A 15,593-nucleotide genomic window follows, 5' to 3' on the forward strand; every position below is an offset into this window, starting at 1 on the left:
AAGACCATCTTGCCACTAAGGAGCAGAGACCGGAAGTTCAGGAAGTGGTCGCCAAGATGGCAAGGCCCTTACAAGATCACACAGGTAATATCTGGTAACACCTACATGTTGCAACCATTACAAGGTGGAGACTTGCCCAAGGCACTAAACGGGCGTTTCCTAAAGCAATACCATCCTAGTATGTGGCAATATGCTTAAGAGAACCGATGTGATCACGTCAAGTTGGTTCCAGCCTATATTAGTGCTTTTGGTTCGCTCAGCTTCTCCAAAATACAGGGGGAGCATGTGTTGAGCACCATTTGTGGCACTAGGCACGGCCGGGCGGTCCGGCCCACGGACGGTCCGCCCATGGGCGCGGATGGTCCGCGAATAGATTGATTTAGGCGGTTAGAACTCCTATCTCCTCACGTGTTTAGTCCTCTAATCCCGCGGGAGCTGTTGGAGAACGCCTAGGAACGGGTCTATACCTCTCCCCTTATATATTTGAAGGGGTACAACCGATTGAACAACCAACAAATCGATCAAACAATCAATATACCTTTAGTTCTTTACATTTTTCCCTAGGAGTAGACAATAACATAGATCTCTTCCTCTAATCTCCACCTCTTTGACTTTACATCGTTTAAAGGCATCTTGGGTTGCCTGTCGATCCTAAGACAAACCCTAAGATCTCTCCTCCCCGACGGGGTCCCTCTCGGGAGCGATATCTAGGTGCTATTGGTGAATTCCATCGCCTCTACGCACGCGCGGACTATCTGGCCACAAGGCGGACCGTCCGGCTTGTCAGGCAGAAACCCTAGCTCTTGCGCCAGGTCACGGACCGTCCACGCCTACGCAGAGAGCACTGCCGCCAGTACTCATGATTGGCACCTAGATCGGCGCCAACAATACTTATATAAGTTTATTAGTTGCTGCTAACTTATCATGTTGACATCTCATGAATATCATGACTACACAAGGCTGTAGGGCAACACTAGCCTATATTACAGTTGCTTATTTTCTCCTTAGAGCATTATGTTTTGGAATAGCTGGCTTTGTTGGAATGTGGGTGTCTGTGCACGTGCGTATGTACGAGTTTCAAGTGCTGCTCGACGCTCTGCAACTGAAGCATTGCATGTTTGGATTTTTGTTCCTGGATGCACTTGGCGTTTGCCCTTATACAATAGAATTTCAAATCATGTTCGTTTCCTCAAAACAGATTGGTGGCTGTGCTTCCATTGTAGTTGTTTGCATGGTTATACTTAGCATGTCAATACTGTACTCAACATTTTATGTTTAGATTGGAGTGGATTCACCTGGGTCAATGAAGGTTACTGACTGTAAGTTTCTTGTACAAAGTACACCTGAAAACACACTAGATTAAAACCCAACTTGTCCACGAATTATGCACTTATATTTTGTAGTTGAAGATTGCAATACCATTTTGTTAAGTGAAAGGAATAATATTATGCTATTGATTCATATGGTTTTTGTGTAGTGCCTCTTCTCCTTGTGGGATATGGTTTTGGTGCCTCTTTTGTTGCCTTTTTTGCTTAGTTGGGTGGTGTAATATACACCAAAACTGATGATGTTGGAGCTGATCTAGTGGGAAAAGTTGAGTAGGGAATACCAGATGACGATCCTCATAACCTAGCTGTCATTGTTGACTTGGTATTGATGTTCTCAAGTAAAACTTGGAATGCCATTTGTTTTCATTATTTTTCATTGAAAACTTATAAATTATGTTCAAATATACCTGGCATTAGCGACGAAGTTCAGTATTGATGTGCTTCTCAAACTTCAGTAGGGAGTAGGGATAAATTGATGTTAACAACTTGCTTCTGTTTTGAAACTCAATGAATAAATTTATGGCTACATCATCTTGTTTAGCATTGTTGAACTATCTTCGAGTAGTAAGATTATGTACCAAAATGTTATACTAATGGCAATTGTGCCTTGTAGATCGAGATCATCTACAATTATGGCAAGGAGGACCATTAAACAAGAGTCCCGCGAGCGGGGGTAGAACTTCCAGAGTTCCGAATCACTTCCTGTTTAATCGAGTTGTACGAGAAATAAGAATGAAAATTACTGGACTCCATCCATGCTTCTCATTTGTGAGCTAAAATAATTTTGATGGTCACAACTCACTATTAGGATCTTCTTTTTTATAATTTTCACCCTCCAATGCAAAATTATTCTATGGAGCCATGGTGCATCATCACATCATATATTATCAACTTACGATTTGCTTATTTCGATTAATAGTGACATTGAGCCAAATTTTGATTGTTCGAAATAGCAAGCTTTGATATTTGTTATGATTGTTGAGTTAATTTTTAATAGCATCACTAAACAATGACTTGTGCCTATATAAGTGTCTCCCATTGCAACGCACGGACATATACCTAGTACTAGATGAACAATCAAACAATATCAATTGCAATAGTCAGAAAATACTTTTTAAGGTGTACAAACTTTGATATTTGTTATGATTGTTGAGTTAATTTTTAATAGCATCACTAAACAATGACTTATGTGTATATAAGTGTATCCCGTTGCAACGCACGGGCATATACCTAGTACTAAATGAACAATCAAACAATATCAATTGCAACAGTCAGAAAATACTTTTTAGAGTGTAATAGATGCATTAATGAATGGTAGTTCAAGTACATAGACATGAGCTTGACACCCTTGAGTACACGGTTCTCTACTATCTCACATACACAGACGCATCAGCTAACGACTCCCCCACAGGCGGCACAGGGAAATGTGTCAAGCCACAACCAGTGGCGGTAACACCAAGTAGTAGCATTCTACACCCTCCAATCAGTGGCAGTCCAACAATCGCCCATCAGGGTTGCGGACTTTGCTATGCCTTGAAAGCTCCCATTGGTTTTTCCTCATGCTTAACAATCTTAGCTGCTGTAGATTCAGTATCAACATTCCCGATTCACACAGTGCTCAAGTTCATTGGGAAAGCACTGTTTTTTTGCATGAAGCAAGAAAGTGTGGAGAAATTAGCGGGAAGTTGGATAGTGCGGTTGGCCAGTTGCACAACATGATGCAAAATTTAGTTTAACTCTTGTAAGTTGAGTAACCCACTATCCCTATTGTAAAACTCTACTAGCAACTTATAATGTGTTTGGTTGAATGTATAAGGATGGAGGGAAGAGGGCGGCCACATTTTCTGTAGTGTTTGCAAGAGAGTCAAGTGGAGGCAAGGTAAACACTGAGTGATTTTTTGGTGGCGGCGTGATCCAAAAAATTGAGGGGACGGTATCGCCCCGTCTCATCCTACTTTGACCTCAAACTAAACACACCCTTAAGCTATTCATACTAGATGCAGAGCTTTGGAAATGCATAGGCTAATTTGGACCATAGAGACAGGAGTTGCATGCTAGGTGAGAAGTTTATTAAGAATTTGCCACTGTTTATAGAAGAGATACCTTAAATAATTCAATGCAAGAAAAGAACAAGACTGTCTCCCCATGCTCTGATAATTGGGGATTCTCTTACCATAACTCGGCACCTTGCTTTATGAACCCTGGCATGTTTGGCTGGCTTTTTTATTTTAGGTGTTGTTTGGTTCACATAATTGTAACGTGATGGGTAACTCATAACTTTAAACCATATTTGTTTAAGTCCAACGTAATCAGATATTACAGTAAAAATAGATACCGGCCTATTCAAACTTATTATCATTGTGAATCATTACCATTACCATTTATGTTACATTTCATAAACCAAACAACACCTTAGGTCCTGCAACTACAATAACTACAGTAACAACAACACGACGGAAAACATGCTAAGATCACAAATAGAGCGAAGGAGGTGGTGCTAAATTGGTTCAACAAAAGAAGATAAGGGTCCGTTTGTTTCCCTTGATTTTGAGGAATTAGAATCTAACTAATTGATTATTAGAATGTGACATTCCATAACTTTCCAACATTTACATATAAGCATATCTCAAATTCATGGGGTGAGAGATGAAAATTGATTCTATAGATTTACTTGCTACTTTTATAATGTACAACTTATAGCACACTCTTCTATTTGCTTCTTTATAACACAAGTGTAGTGTATAACTATCTCTATAATATGATTTAGGATAATATACAAATAAATTGCATATACAAATATAATAACTTAATTAGTTTGTGTCTAAATTATGATTATTAGAATGGAATTCAATTCCAAGCAAACAAACGGGCCTAATAGAATTTGATTTCCCATTAGCTATATACAAATTAATTCCTTGCAAAGGTGTCTCAGTCAAATTAAACACCATAAAGAGTCTGGTGTAAATTAAAACCTCCACTCAAAATTTCAAGCTGACTTAAACCAAAATCCATCTCGGTTTAGTTGCATGTACAAAGTTCGCATGACTATGTTTCTATATCAAAGATAATTTATCAAGAAAAAGGCAAAATTAAGTTTTGGTGTTTGACAGTTGTCACAAACTTAAGAGTGATGAAATGTGATGTGGAAACTTATGAGCAATATCTCTTCTTTACAACTTTGAGACCAAATAAGAAACACTTTATATCTCCTAAAACATAAATGCAAGGAAACACTGAAATTTCTAGTCAGTAATAAAAAAAGATCCTTAACAGCAACAAAAGGTGATTACAAGACCCATCTATTCAAGTAGGTATCATTCATTAGTTAGGGCTCCTTTGGAACGTAGGAATTTCACAAAAATGATATAGAAATTTCGCAGGATTTAGTTCAAAAACACAGAAAAAACGCAGGATTCAGGAAATTTTCCTTTGTTCCAAACGGGGATGTAATATTTTAATAAGATTACATTGATATTACTTTTCAAGTGTATCACGAAAAAATCATGGTAAGAAATAACCAAACTTCATGTTAAAAAGTCTACACTTTTAATGACAAAGATAAAGAATATTTTTTCTCGAATATACAGAAGAGCTACACATCATTATATTAAGAAGAAGAATAAAAAAAGGTCTAAAGAAAACCTCATACAACTACACACGACCACACCATACCTGAATACACGACCACACCATACCTGAATACGTATGAAGGGGTCTAATAAAACCTCAGACAACACCACACGACCCAACAAGACTTGATCAGATTCCATAGAAAAAAAACTAGACCCTTGACCAACTGGACCCAAAGGAAATCGCTCATTGGACTGTTGGAGCGCCAGGATGTTAGACACACAACGGGCTCCAGCAAAAGTCCAAAGGTTAATCTCATCCTTGACCGGACAGAAGACCTCAGTTATGTTAGGATTAATACCACTGAAAACACAGCGATTGCGGTGTTTCCAAATGGCCCAAGCTCCCAAAATGATTATGGAATTGAGTCTTTTGTGCATTGATCCAGCAATCTCCTTGTTTGTTCCTTCCCACCATTCATCAAAGGAACTGTTGCACTGGGGGGAGAGGTGCTGCAGGCCAAAAATCCTGAGGATGTCGAACCATACTTGCCGGGAGAGAACACAGGAGAAAAAATAATAAAGAATAACAAACAGATGAAGTTCATTTATTTGAGTTTTTAGAGTTGATCATGTTGAAAGGCAAAACATTAAAGTAGATTGAGGCTACTGAGAACAGAAAACTAAAACATATGTATATAACCCTTTAGTCTCAATCTTGAACGTTTCAACAGTGAAAATCCAGGGGACCATGAAACAGGATGTAAATCTTGAACACAATTTAATGTACACATAAGATAAACTTCACAAAAATTCTTTTCTCTGGTGTCCATGGTTCAGCATAGACTGTTTTTTTCTGTTCTTCCAAAACTCATCTTTCTTTTCCTTCCTAGGTTTTAAGCCAGACTTGCCCTTAATTATTCCTTGTATGGCACTCTTATCCTTTATATTCTTTCTTGCAGCCTTCACATCCAAAGTATTCAACAACTTTTTATATGACCTAGGATCAGGTATTTGCCCATTTCGAACCATCTGCTTGTGGTAATAGAAGGCCCTCGAGAAGTCACGGACACGGGCATATGCATATATCATTGTACAATATGTAATGGAGTCTGGTTTGAGTTCCAGGGCTGTCATCTCTTTCAGGAGTTGGGGCAATTTGTAATGTTGTCCACCTCTTCCATAAGCATTCATCAAAATATTATATGTCATGACAGTAGGCTTTAAGCCCATCTTTCCAAACTCATATATAACATCCCTAACCTGAAGATACAGCCCATGTTTTGCTAAACAATCAATTACCATATGGAATATGACTCGTGTTCCACCAAACTTTTCATCAACCATAGTTTTCCATGTCTCCATTAGCTTCTCTGTGTCACCTGCTCTCCTAAGAGTGTCAAGTAAAGCTGTATATGTTTCTAAGGTAGGTTTAAGTCCTTCTCTTTTCATATCCATGTATATGGCATGAGCTTTTTCATGCAATCCATTAGCTGCATATGCAAAAAGTAGTGCATTATATGAAGAAGATAATGGCTTAATACCATCCCTCTTCATCCTCAAGAAAGCATTTTCAGCCTTTCCACTCATTTTCTTCTGGCGCCCATAGGCGCTTATGAGACAATTGTATGATCTAGCACTCGGTCTTATACCTAAATCTTGCATCTCGAGAAGTAAGGATTCAACTACTTCTGTCTGCAATCGTCTACTGTAAGCATCCATAAGGATATTGTAAGTTGTAGTTGTTGCTTGCAAACTTTTTTCTTTCATCTCAACAAAGAGCCCCTCAGCTTCTTCAATTTGGTTGGATTTACAGTATGCCTTCATCAGTGTTTCATATATGCTTGTGTTTGATGCAATACCTCTCTTCTCCATTTCTGACTGGATGATTAGAGCTTCTTTTTTTAGCCCATCAGAACAAAAGATATTGATTAAAGCTGCACCAACATCAAAGCTCCAGTTGACTCCTTTTCTGTTCATACGTTTGAAAAACTCCCATGCATCCTTGGCAGATACCTTACTCTTCTTCATAATATTAAGCATGATAGCGGATGTTCCGTGATCAGGTTGAACATTGTTCTTCTCCATTAGCTCAAAAATTTCCCAAGCACCATCATATCTGAAGAAAGGTAGAAACAGGTTCATCATAATGAATATTAAATCACAAGTACAAAGGATAATTGTGGCACGTTTTGTACAACTCCTATTCATCATTAGGTAAAAATTATGTCACCTACTTCATCTGAAGAGCCCTTGCGTCATTATAAACTAGCCACTAAACTATGTTTCTGCTAACAGTTTGCTATCTCCAGTGATACTAAACAAATGGAAATAGTGATACATTGAATTAACGTAATCTGATAATTAGTTAATAACACCCATCTGAACTTCATTAACATGTTTTTCAAAGACAACCAATGGACACACGATCACACGAATTCACCAGCAGTCACTAACACAAAGTTTTAGAAATTTTAGATTCTTACAGTAAAAACAGCCCAAGAACACCTAAAATATTGCTCTTCTTTAGTGGACTTGACAAGCAAGTGGAACTTTGGAAGACAGTTTTGGGTCTTACACACAGTGAGGGCAAAAGGACACTAGGACGCTCTAGCGTCGACATTCTTTCCTCTTATAAGGGATAGTGAAGAATTGTCAAGGTCCAGTTCTTAACTTCAAATCAAGCATATGCTATGTTTTCTGGTCGAGCGACCTGCTGGTCGACCTAGGGGTCTGACCAGGCGATTAATCTCGATTAGTCGACGACTAGGTCAACTAATCGACCTCTGGTCGTCTACTAGTCGTCTTGTTCATCCAGGAGATAGGTATAGAGTATATATGGTATATAAGACCATATATGTATAGAGTATATAACATACTACCTCCGTTCTCGAATATTTATCGCCCGCTAGTTCATTTTTGAACTAAACTGCGACAAATAAAAAAGAACGGAGGGAGTAGTATATAACAATAGTATAGAGTATATAACATAGTATAGAACTATATATATAAATGGTATACATGACATGAATTCTGCAATACTCATTTAAGAGAAGATATTTGTTCATCCAACTGAAGACAGTAGCTCCCTAATGACCCTAAAGTAATGCATGTGTTCAAAACAACAAAGAAACACTTACTACCACACTACCAGTGACCTAAAGAAGATATTCATCCAACTGAAAAATTTTACAGCCTTCAGACCTTGGTCGCTCAGAAGCACCTGATCTAGTGACTAATCGTCCCTAGTCGTCGACTAGTCGGACGACCAGGGCGATCAGGTGTTCTGACCGGGTCGGCTTCCCTAAATCAGCCACCCTAAACTGACTAGCCCGACTAATCGCGACTAATCGCTATTAGTCAGACGACTTGAAAACACAGGCATATGCCTCTTAGTTGTTGTACTAATATTTTGTCTTGTATATGCTTTGTCAGATCAAACTTTGACAATCTTAACATTTGGAGCTTAATCTATTCTTTTTTCTCACAGAGGCAGGATAGCAGAGCATCTTTATATCATAGAGAGACAGAGGGAATGGAGCTTCATCTATTAGGCTCAGGCATAAAAATTATTTCTCCCCAAAATTTTCACATGTAAACTTCTCTTCCTCTCAAATTTTCAACTTAATACACAAATTCATCCTTGACTTCCAAGACATTTCAGAAAGTTGGCCGCAGTTGTCTAACTAGAACCTCATTCACTCAATCTGATAATATGAACTAATTAAAAGGACACAAGACATCTGTAGAGTGTGGAGACACACAAATCTTCATCCAAGAGATTATCTAATCCACAGAACATGTGCCAAGAATATGAAACTATCAATTTCCAGCACACAGTGGTATTCACGATGAGAAGCCCACTAAATGTTGCACTCAGTCTCTGATACCAAACAAGACAATGCTCACCTCCTACAGTAGGCAACAGCAGATATCGCGGCATTATAAAGAACTACCTCACGGAAATCCCTTTCCAAGGGTAACCTTGCCACAATCTCCAAGACCACATCAGCCATGTCACAACGCCCAAGCGAAACAAAAGCCATCAACCATACCATTGATGATACTGGCACCGGCTGCTTCTCCCGCAGCCACTGGAACAGGTGTGCACAGCCCAACGCAAGCCCCTCGTTGGACATCCTCCACATTAATTCAATGCACTCCTCCTCGCTGAGGTTCCCGTGGCTGTATCCGGCCATGAACTCGGCGAATCCTTGTTCCCCCGCCGCAGCTGAGCACCTCGCAAAGGCTAGGATTTCGTCCATGGCTGCCGTGGTGCTGCAAACACCGCTTACCACTTCTTGGCATCGCAAAAAGGAGGTCGGGTCCAACCACTCGCATTCTTCATCGTCGTCCTCTTCTGCTTGGTATGGTTCCTCGCGCTGCGGTCGAAAGCGGCTGACAGGCGGGTCCCAGTGGCCCACCTCCTCACCACAGTCCTCGTCTTCATCCTCCGAGGCGCCGCATCGAGTCGGGCCCAACCAGCTGCCCTCGTCATCCGTATCCTCCCAGGTGCCGTGTGTGGCAGGTTCGCCCAAGCAGCCCACCGCCTCATCCCCATAGTCGCTGCCTTCGCTTTCTTGTTCTTCAAAGAAACTATGCGCAGGATGGGCGGCTGGGCGACTTCGAGGCCACCAGGTTTGGAATTGGGAAGGGCAATGAGAGTAGACGAAGCATTTGGAGGACGGATAGGCTTTAAGGGGGCTGCCAAGGTGGAGGGCGCGGAGAGGTGGAAAGGCGAAGGAGAAGGAAAGTAGCTGTTGGGCCAACAACAGCGTCATCCTGGCGAGTGGCAAACACGGTGGGAGCAAGTCACGGGCGAATCCAAAAGGCGCCGCTCGTGGTCGCCGATACCACGGTGGTGTTGCTCACGCGCGCGTCGAGGATCGGTGGAGAGTGTGCGGAGGAGGACTTAGATGCAGTGGCGGATCCAGGTAATTCCGAAGCCCCGGGCCAAACAAAAGGAAGGACGCTGCCCGCCACTGCTCCTCCCTGTCCCTAGCAGAGTCGCCACTGCTCCTCCCTGCCCCTAGCAGAGCCGCAGAGTGGCAGTTGCCGCTGCCCGCTGGGGTGGGCCGGTGGGGGGCGCCACCAAAGCCCGGAGACCGGGGCCCCAGACGCCGGCAGAGCCGCGGAGCGACGAAGGGAGAGCCGGACTGGACGAGGGCGCCCCGACGAGGTGACGACGGCGAGCTCCCGGGCGGCGCGAGCGCAGATAGAAGGATGGAGCCGTGCGTGTGGCGTGGAGAGGGAATGACAGACTGGGGCTATTTTGCCATCCTTTGCTATCCCAAACTCGTATATAACGCCAGTAAAAACTCACATATATAACCCTAGCAAAAGGTACAATAGCAAACAATCAAAACTCTTACCAACTACTTATACATTCATATTTGATAAAAATTATAAAGTAAATAAGAAGACAACAAGTTTGTTGTTTGTATCAGGGACTCATCACAAAGTAGAACGACTCCCAAACGTGATCAGGATATGACCGCGACGGTGAAGCTAATCCAGGCAGGCGGTGTTCGCCGGCGGCGCCGCGATGTTCCGGAAGTTCTATAGCAGTAAAGATGAAACGGCCGAGCCGATAAGCATCAGTACGACAGTACCCTATAGGAGAACCGAAACGTGGAAGCGACAACGTGAAACATGACCTTGCTTGCCTGGCCACAGTGAGACGGAGAATCAGCGGTGCGGCGATAAATACATGGCCACAGGGAGGTGCCAGTAGCTGCTCGAACCAGGGTACGTGGCTTCAAGACATAAACACCATGCATCCTCAATAGCATAGTAAAGCAGTGAACCTAGCCGATGGCGCTCAACCAGAGGCAAACAAACACAGTGGTCACCAGCTGTAGATAACCATCGAGTCCCCTTTCCTCAGATATTTGAATCAGCTGGAACCTTTCCCCATTTATCACCTTTTGAACCCTCTACCCAAACTACAACTCGAATTGACACAAGTGAAACACAACAGGCGTGGAGATCCTTTCTTCACTCAAAGACTGAACCAGTTTCAGTCACCTAAGCAATGTTCAGTTCACCACTTGCCTAACAGCTCGACTTGGAACAAAGTTTTCTCCCAATTCGAAATAAGAATAGGGAGATCCTTCTTCATAAGAAGTATTCCTCCACAATAAATCTCCAAGTTTGATGTAATGGCGATCCACCAAAAGTTCTAAGAATTAAGAATTAGAAGGGTCCAAAACTGAGAGGAATATGCGGCTTCTAAAAAATCAGCAAAACTGAATCACAGTTCAGATTATGAAACTGCACTCGGCACCAAACTGAACTTGAAACTGCACACCACACGCGTGACAGCGAAAGTTCAATCACATTTTACTCCACTTTTCATGCAGCACCAAGCCAAACTTACTAAATGAGATTTGTTCACCATTTCATGGGCTTCAACTCTTCTATATAAACCATAGCCCATAACTTCATGGATTAGCTACAAAGAAGCTCCAAAACTGCACTAACAACACTAAAATTCAGACTCAGTTTGTTGCACTAAGTCTGAAATCCAAAATCTGTCAACTCAGTTTGGACCGCTTTTTCTCCTAGTTTCATATAGCTTTAGGGCTATCACAGTTAATGAAAGTTGTTCTCTTATAGTTACTCTACAAGTTTGTTATAGCAACCTTTCTCAAAATGTTCTTTGATTACAAGTTACAGGGGCCCAAAAATAGGTAAACCAAACTGTTTTGAGTTGAATCCAAAAACTGAAACCAATCTAGAATCTGCAAATTACTCCAAATTTCTGTCCAAAACTTGAGAATCTCAACACATGAAAGTTGTTTGGTTTTGAACACTCTACGACTTTAGTATTTTGACTTTTAGCAAAATATAGCTAGATTTTGAATTTCACTTTTGGTGCTAGTTTAGGAGTTCAACTGTGATGGCTTTTCTCCAAACGATCTCTCAACTTTGATCCATCACTTAAAAGCAAAAATGTTCTTCACTCTAAGATACAACTTGGATATTTAGGTCTCATGGCCAAAACATCTTTAGACTAGGAGTGGTTTGCTTCTACTTGATTTCACACTAAACTTTCAAACTTCTCTTACTCACAACAACCCAACACCACATTTAGTTTGAATTTTTGACCTAGCAAATGAATTCTAGGTGTATCGAGCAAGTTAATGCAAATGCATATGATGATATGCCAAAGTTTAAGTTCTCATAACACCAGGGGTGTTACACCAACTCTCCCAAATGCAATAACAAATTGTAGACACATTGTGAATCATTTCTGTCTCCCCCTCTAGTGTATTTCTCTCTAATCTGTGTGTTGACACAGTTATAAGCCAAGAGAGAATAGAGGAGGTATGATGCAAGTTAGAATAAGGTCTTGAGCGTACCATTACTCTATCGGAGAGCTATCGACATCTGTGACAGCCTTGGCTTTGTGTAACTCGACATCGACATAGTGGAATCCTCGATCTGCCACCTAGTCACAGATATGAGCAAACGGAGGAAGGAGTCGAAATAGACTCCAAGCCACAGGGAAAAAATACATGTGTCATGTGTGCTCTTGTTGTGTTGTTCTCTATCTCTCTCTTTGATTGCTTTATCCTTTACACTTCGATACTTATATTTGGTATAAGTTATTTTTTGAAATGCATGCTATCTTGAGTCACGGACTCTGATTCCGCTGCTACCTACTTGAAGTGATCTTCATTCTGCTGTGATCTAGTATTCGAGTAGAGTAAGATTTCTAAGTTTTTGGGTTAAATTTTTATTCGCGTTTTCACTCCCCTCTAGGTGACATCTAGATCATGTTCTTGGGTAAAGGGAACTTTCACTTGTGCTTCACCATCATTGTCATCCTCAGGCATTATAAGCAATGTATCCTAGTCAACAGTTATTTGAGCTGGGGAACCATTCTCTGGCGAGGTTCTGACGTTGGTATGCCTTGCGCTACGGGGTCTCCTCCCCCAGTACAATGGGCTCATCGTCGGAGATGGGGGCGTCTTCTACTCTTCCCTAGATAAAGAGGACATCCAAGAAGAAAGAGCTTGGGGTTGTGTCCCGCGTTCCGTCCTTCTCCCATGTGAGCTGAACAACAAGGACAATCGTCGGTCTTGTTCCCGCGGTCACGCCGGTGCCGGGGCTGTCCACTCCTTTTCATCGAGTGATCCGGGTCCACACTAGGGTAGGTGACATGGACAGAGGAGTTCGTCGCGACAAGGGTGTAGCCTCAGTCGGTCGGGCCACAGGTGTTGCTATGGTCCTAGGCCTGCCCAATGCTGGCGCAATCCTGCGCAGGGCGGAAGTTGATTGAGGTATTCGCGCCTTGGAGTTCTTCGGAGCAGTTCTCGCTGAGGTCAGGTGGGGTGAGACTGCCTCCGCAATCAGTGCCATCAGAGAAGATCTCTTCTGAGATGGATCCGCGATGCGGTGCAGGACACCTTCTCGATTCGCGATGTAGGAGAGGGATCCAAAGCAGAACATCTCCCCGGTGTTGAAAGCGATCGGGGTGTTGAAGATGATAGCCATGGAGTCATCATGATGCTTTTGAGCAGGACAACATCATTGATTGCGACTCGATGGTACGCATGGGTGCACGTCAGATCACACGAGAGTTTATACAGGTTCGAGCCGCTAGAATGTGTAACACCCTATGTCCTATCGAGGATGAGTACTTGAGTATTGTTGGTGTACATAGGTTACATATGAGCTATGGGTGGTGGAAAGTGAGTTATCCTATCAATCTAATGGTGGCATAGTTGCTACGAGAGGGCTAGTGAGCTATGCTATGAGGTGGTGATGGGATGTAACAAGATGAGATGATTTCATAGGGATACCCCCTCGACCTTATATAGATGACCAAAAGGTTATCCCTTTACAAGTCGTGATGACTATATAACTCTATTTGAATCTATCTTTTAATGTGGCATGCATTCCTTCTTATCTAGAGATCGGCCACTCTTCATCTGAGTTATCTTTGAGTATCTAGCTCTTCAGGTGTGCGCAACCTCCCTGCGCGGGCATCAATGCTCCTGTTGTGCATAACTCAGACGTCGGGTCTTCGCCTCCCTGGACCAAGCTCATCCAACACCATTGCGACCCGAGGGCATGTCTTGCTAGGCGAACCATCAGGAGGCCCATCAAGCGGTCCATGGGGTGTTTCTGTGCTCTCGCCCGAGGTTGGCCTCGGGTGAGTCGGAACTGCATTCCTGTGCTCATAAGGACCCGAGGGATATCTATCTCCCACAGACTCTGTCTATCTCCTTGACAGATCTAAGTAGATAGAGGACGAAGTAAGATACTCCAAGCCAAGGTGTGGCTAATTCCAATGTAGATTAGGCAAGCATTTCAGGCTTGGCCGAACCAAGGGATAAATCCATGCGTATGTGTGCTCTGCTCTGTGTTGTGTTATGTCTCTTTGTCTTGATTACTTCTCTACTTGCACTTCATTTCCACTGTAAGTTGTCTTTGAAGTACAATATATTTTTGAGACATGAACTTTATTTCCACTGCGACTACTCTACTAATTTGGATTCCGCTGCATCCACCTCTACAAGTAGAGTAAGAAAAAGTTCTAGGTTTTGATTTAAATTTTATTCGCCTGTTCACCCCCACTAGGCGAAATCCAGATCATGTTCCCTGACAAAGGGAACTTTCAATTGGTATCGAAGCTAGGCTTCTCCATAGTGGGATTAGCCGTCCGAAGATGACGATGTCGTCACAAGAGGTAACTCTAGAACTTCTTTTAGACGATGGTTCTAATTATAAATCTTGGGCTCTCTCTATTCTTAATGCCTTCATGTGTATTGATCCAAATCTGAGACAGATTTTTAGTAGAAGTATATTGCCCTCTAATATTAGTGAAAATCCTTCTAAGGAAGAACTAATATGTTTATCTCTCAATCACCATGCTTAAAACATCTTAGTTGACTCTCTTTCTAGAAGTGCTTATTTTACCATCATGAGTAGTGATAGTTATTTATTTGTTGATGCTAATGATCTGTGGACTAGAATTAATTTGACTTTTTAAGTCCATATGCATTGCATCTGCTCCCTCTGTTGCTTGTGGTACTAACTTGTCCAAGGGAAAAGAACAAGAATGATGGCGACCAAACGATGAGTGCACCTCACCGACAGGTTTGTTTTCCAAATGTCTTGCTGCTATCCATGACAGTGGAGACAAAAATGATGATGAGGAGGAATATGAAAAGATATCGAGTATGTGGGAGAAGAGGAGATTCACCAGTTCTACACCCATCTCAACAAAGAAGACAAGGTGCTCTTGATTAAACTGTTAAGGAGGAACAAGGAACAAGGCGACACGCTTCTTAGGCTGGAGGAGACTCTCATCAAAACCAACAAGAGCCTAGAGAAGATGACCAAAGAACATGAGGAGCTAATGTGCTCTCATGATGATTTGGTCCAATGATATGATTCGGTTTTAATTGAGCAAAGAAATAATGATGATGCTTTATCTTTTGTTGCTCAACTTAAAATTGAAAATGCCATGCTTAAGAGTCAAGTAGAATTGCTAAATCTTGAGAAACCTACTCTTAGTGAAAATATGATATTTTGTCTTATTCTCATGATAATCTTTTGGATAGTCATATCATGCTTGATGTTCCTCATGAGGTTGTAATTGCGAGTTTAAATTCATGTGAACCTCATTCTTGCACATGTGCGCATTTAGACAATATATCACCATGTGTTAACCACTATTGCT

At 41.9% G+C, this 15,593-nt stretch overlaps 1 protein-coding gene across 1 annotated transcript; it reads right to left on the reverse strand.

Annotated features, from left to right (window-relative positions):
- Positions 1–5,477: 5,477 nt before the first annotated feature.
- Positions 5,478–10,197, reverse strand: LOC103651237 (pentatricopeptide repeat-containing protein At5g50280, chloroplastic). Its single transcript, XM_008676855.2, has 2 exons — positions 8,807–10,197; positions 5,478–7,016 (listed from the first exon to the last, which is right to left on the reverse strand). Exons 1-2 carry the CDS (start codon positions 9,676–9,678, stop codon positions 5,702–5,704), a joined length of 2,187 nt encoding a protein of 728 aa, XP_008675077.1. The 5' UTR covers positions 9,679–10,197; the 3' UTR covers positions 5,478–5,701.
- Between the last annotated feature and the right edge of the window lie 5,396 nt (positions 10,198–15,593).

This window comes from Zea mays, chromosome 3 (assembly GCF_902167145.1).
Source record: "Zea mays cultivar B73 chromosome 3, Zm-B73-REFERENCE-NAM-5.0, whole genome shotgun sequence".
NCBI classification, from domain to species: Eukaryota; Viridiplantae; Streptophyta; class Magnoliopsida; order Poales; family Poaceae; genus Zea; species Zea mays.

Bases quoted from the DNA above. Each gene is read 5' to 3' on its own strand.
- LOC103651237 (XM_008676855.2), bottom strand. From the start codon at position 9,678: ATGACGCTGTTGTTGGCCCAACAGCTACTTTCCTTCTCCTTCGCCTTT. The intron at 7,017-8,806 runs GTGAGCATTGTC...ACCTTTCTTCAG, and splicing joins GCTGTTGCCTACTGTAGGAG to ATATGATGGTGCTTGGGAAA.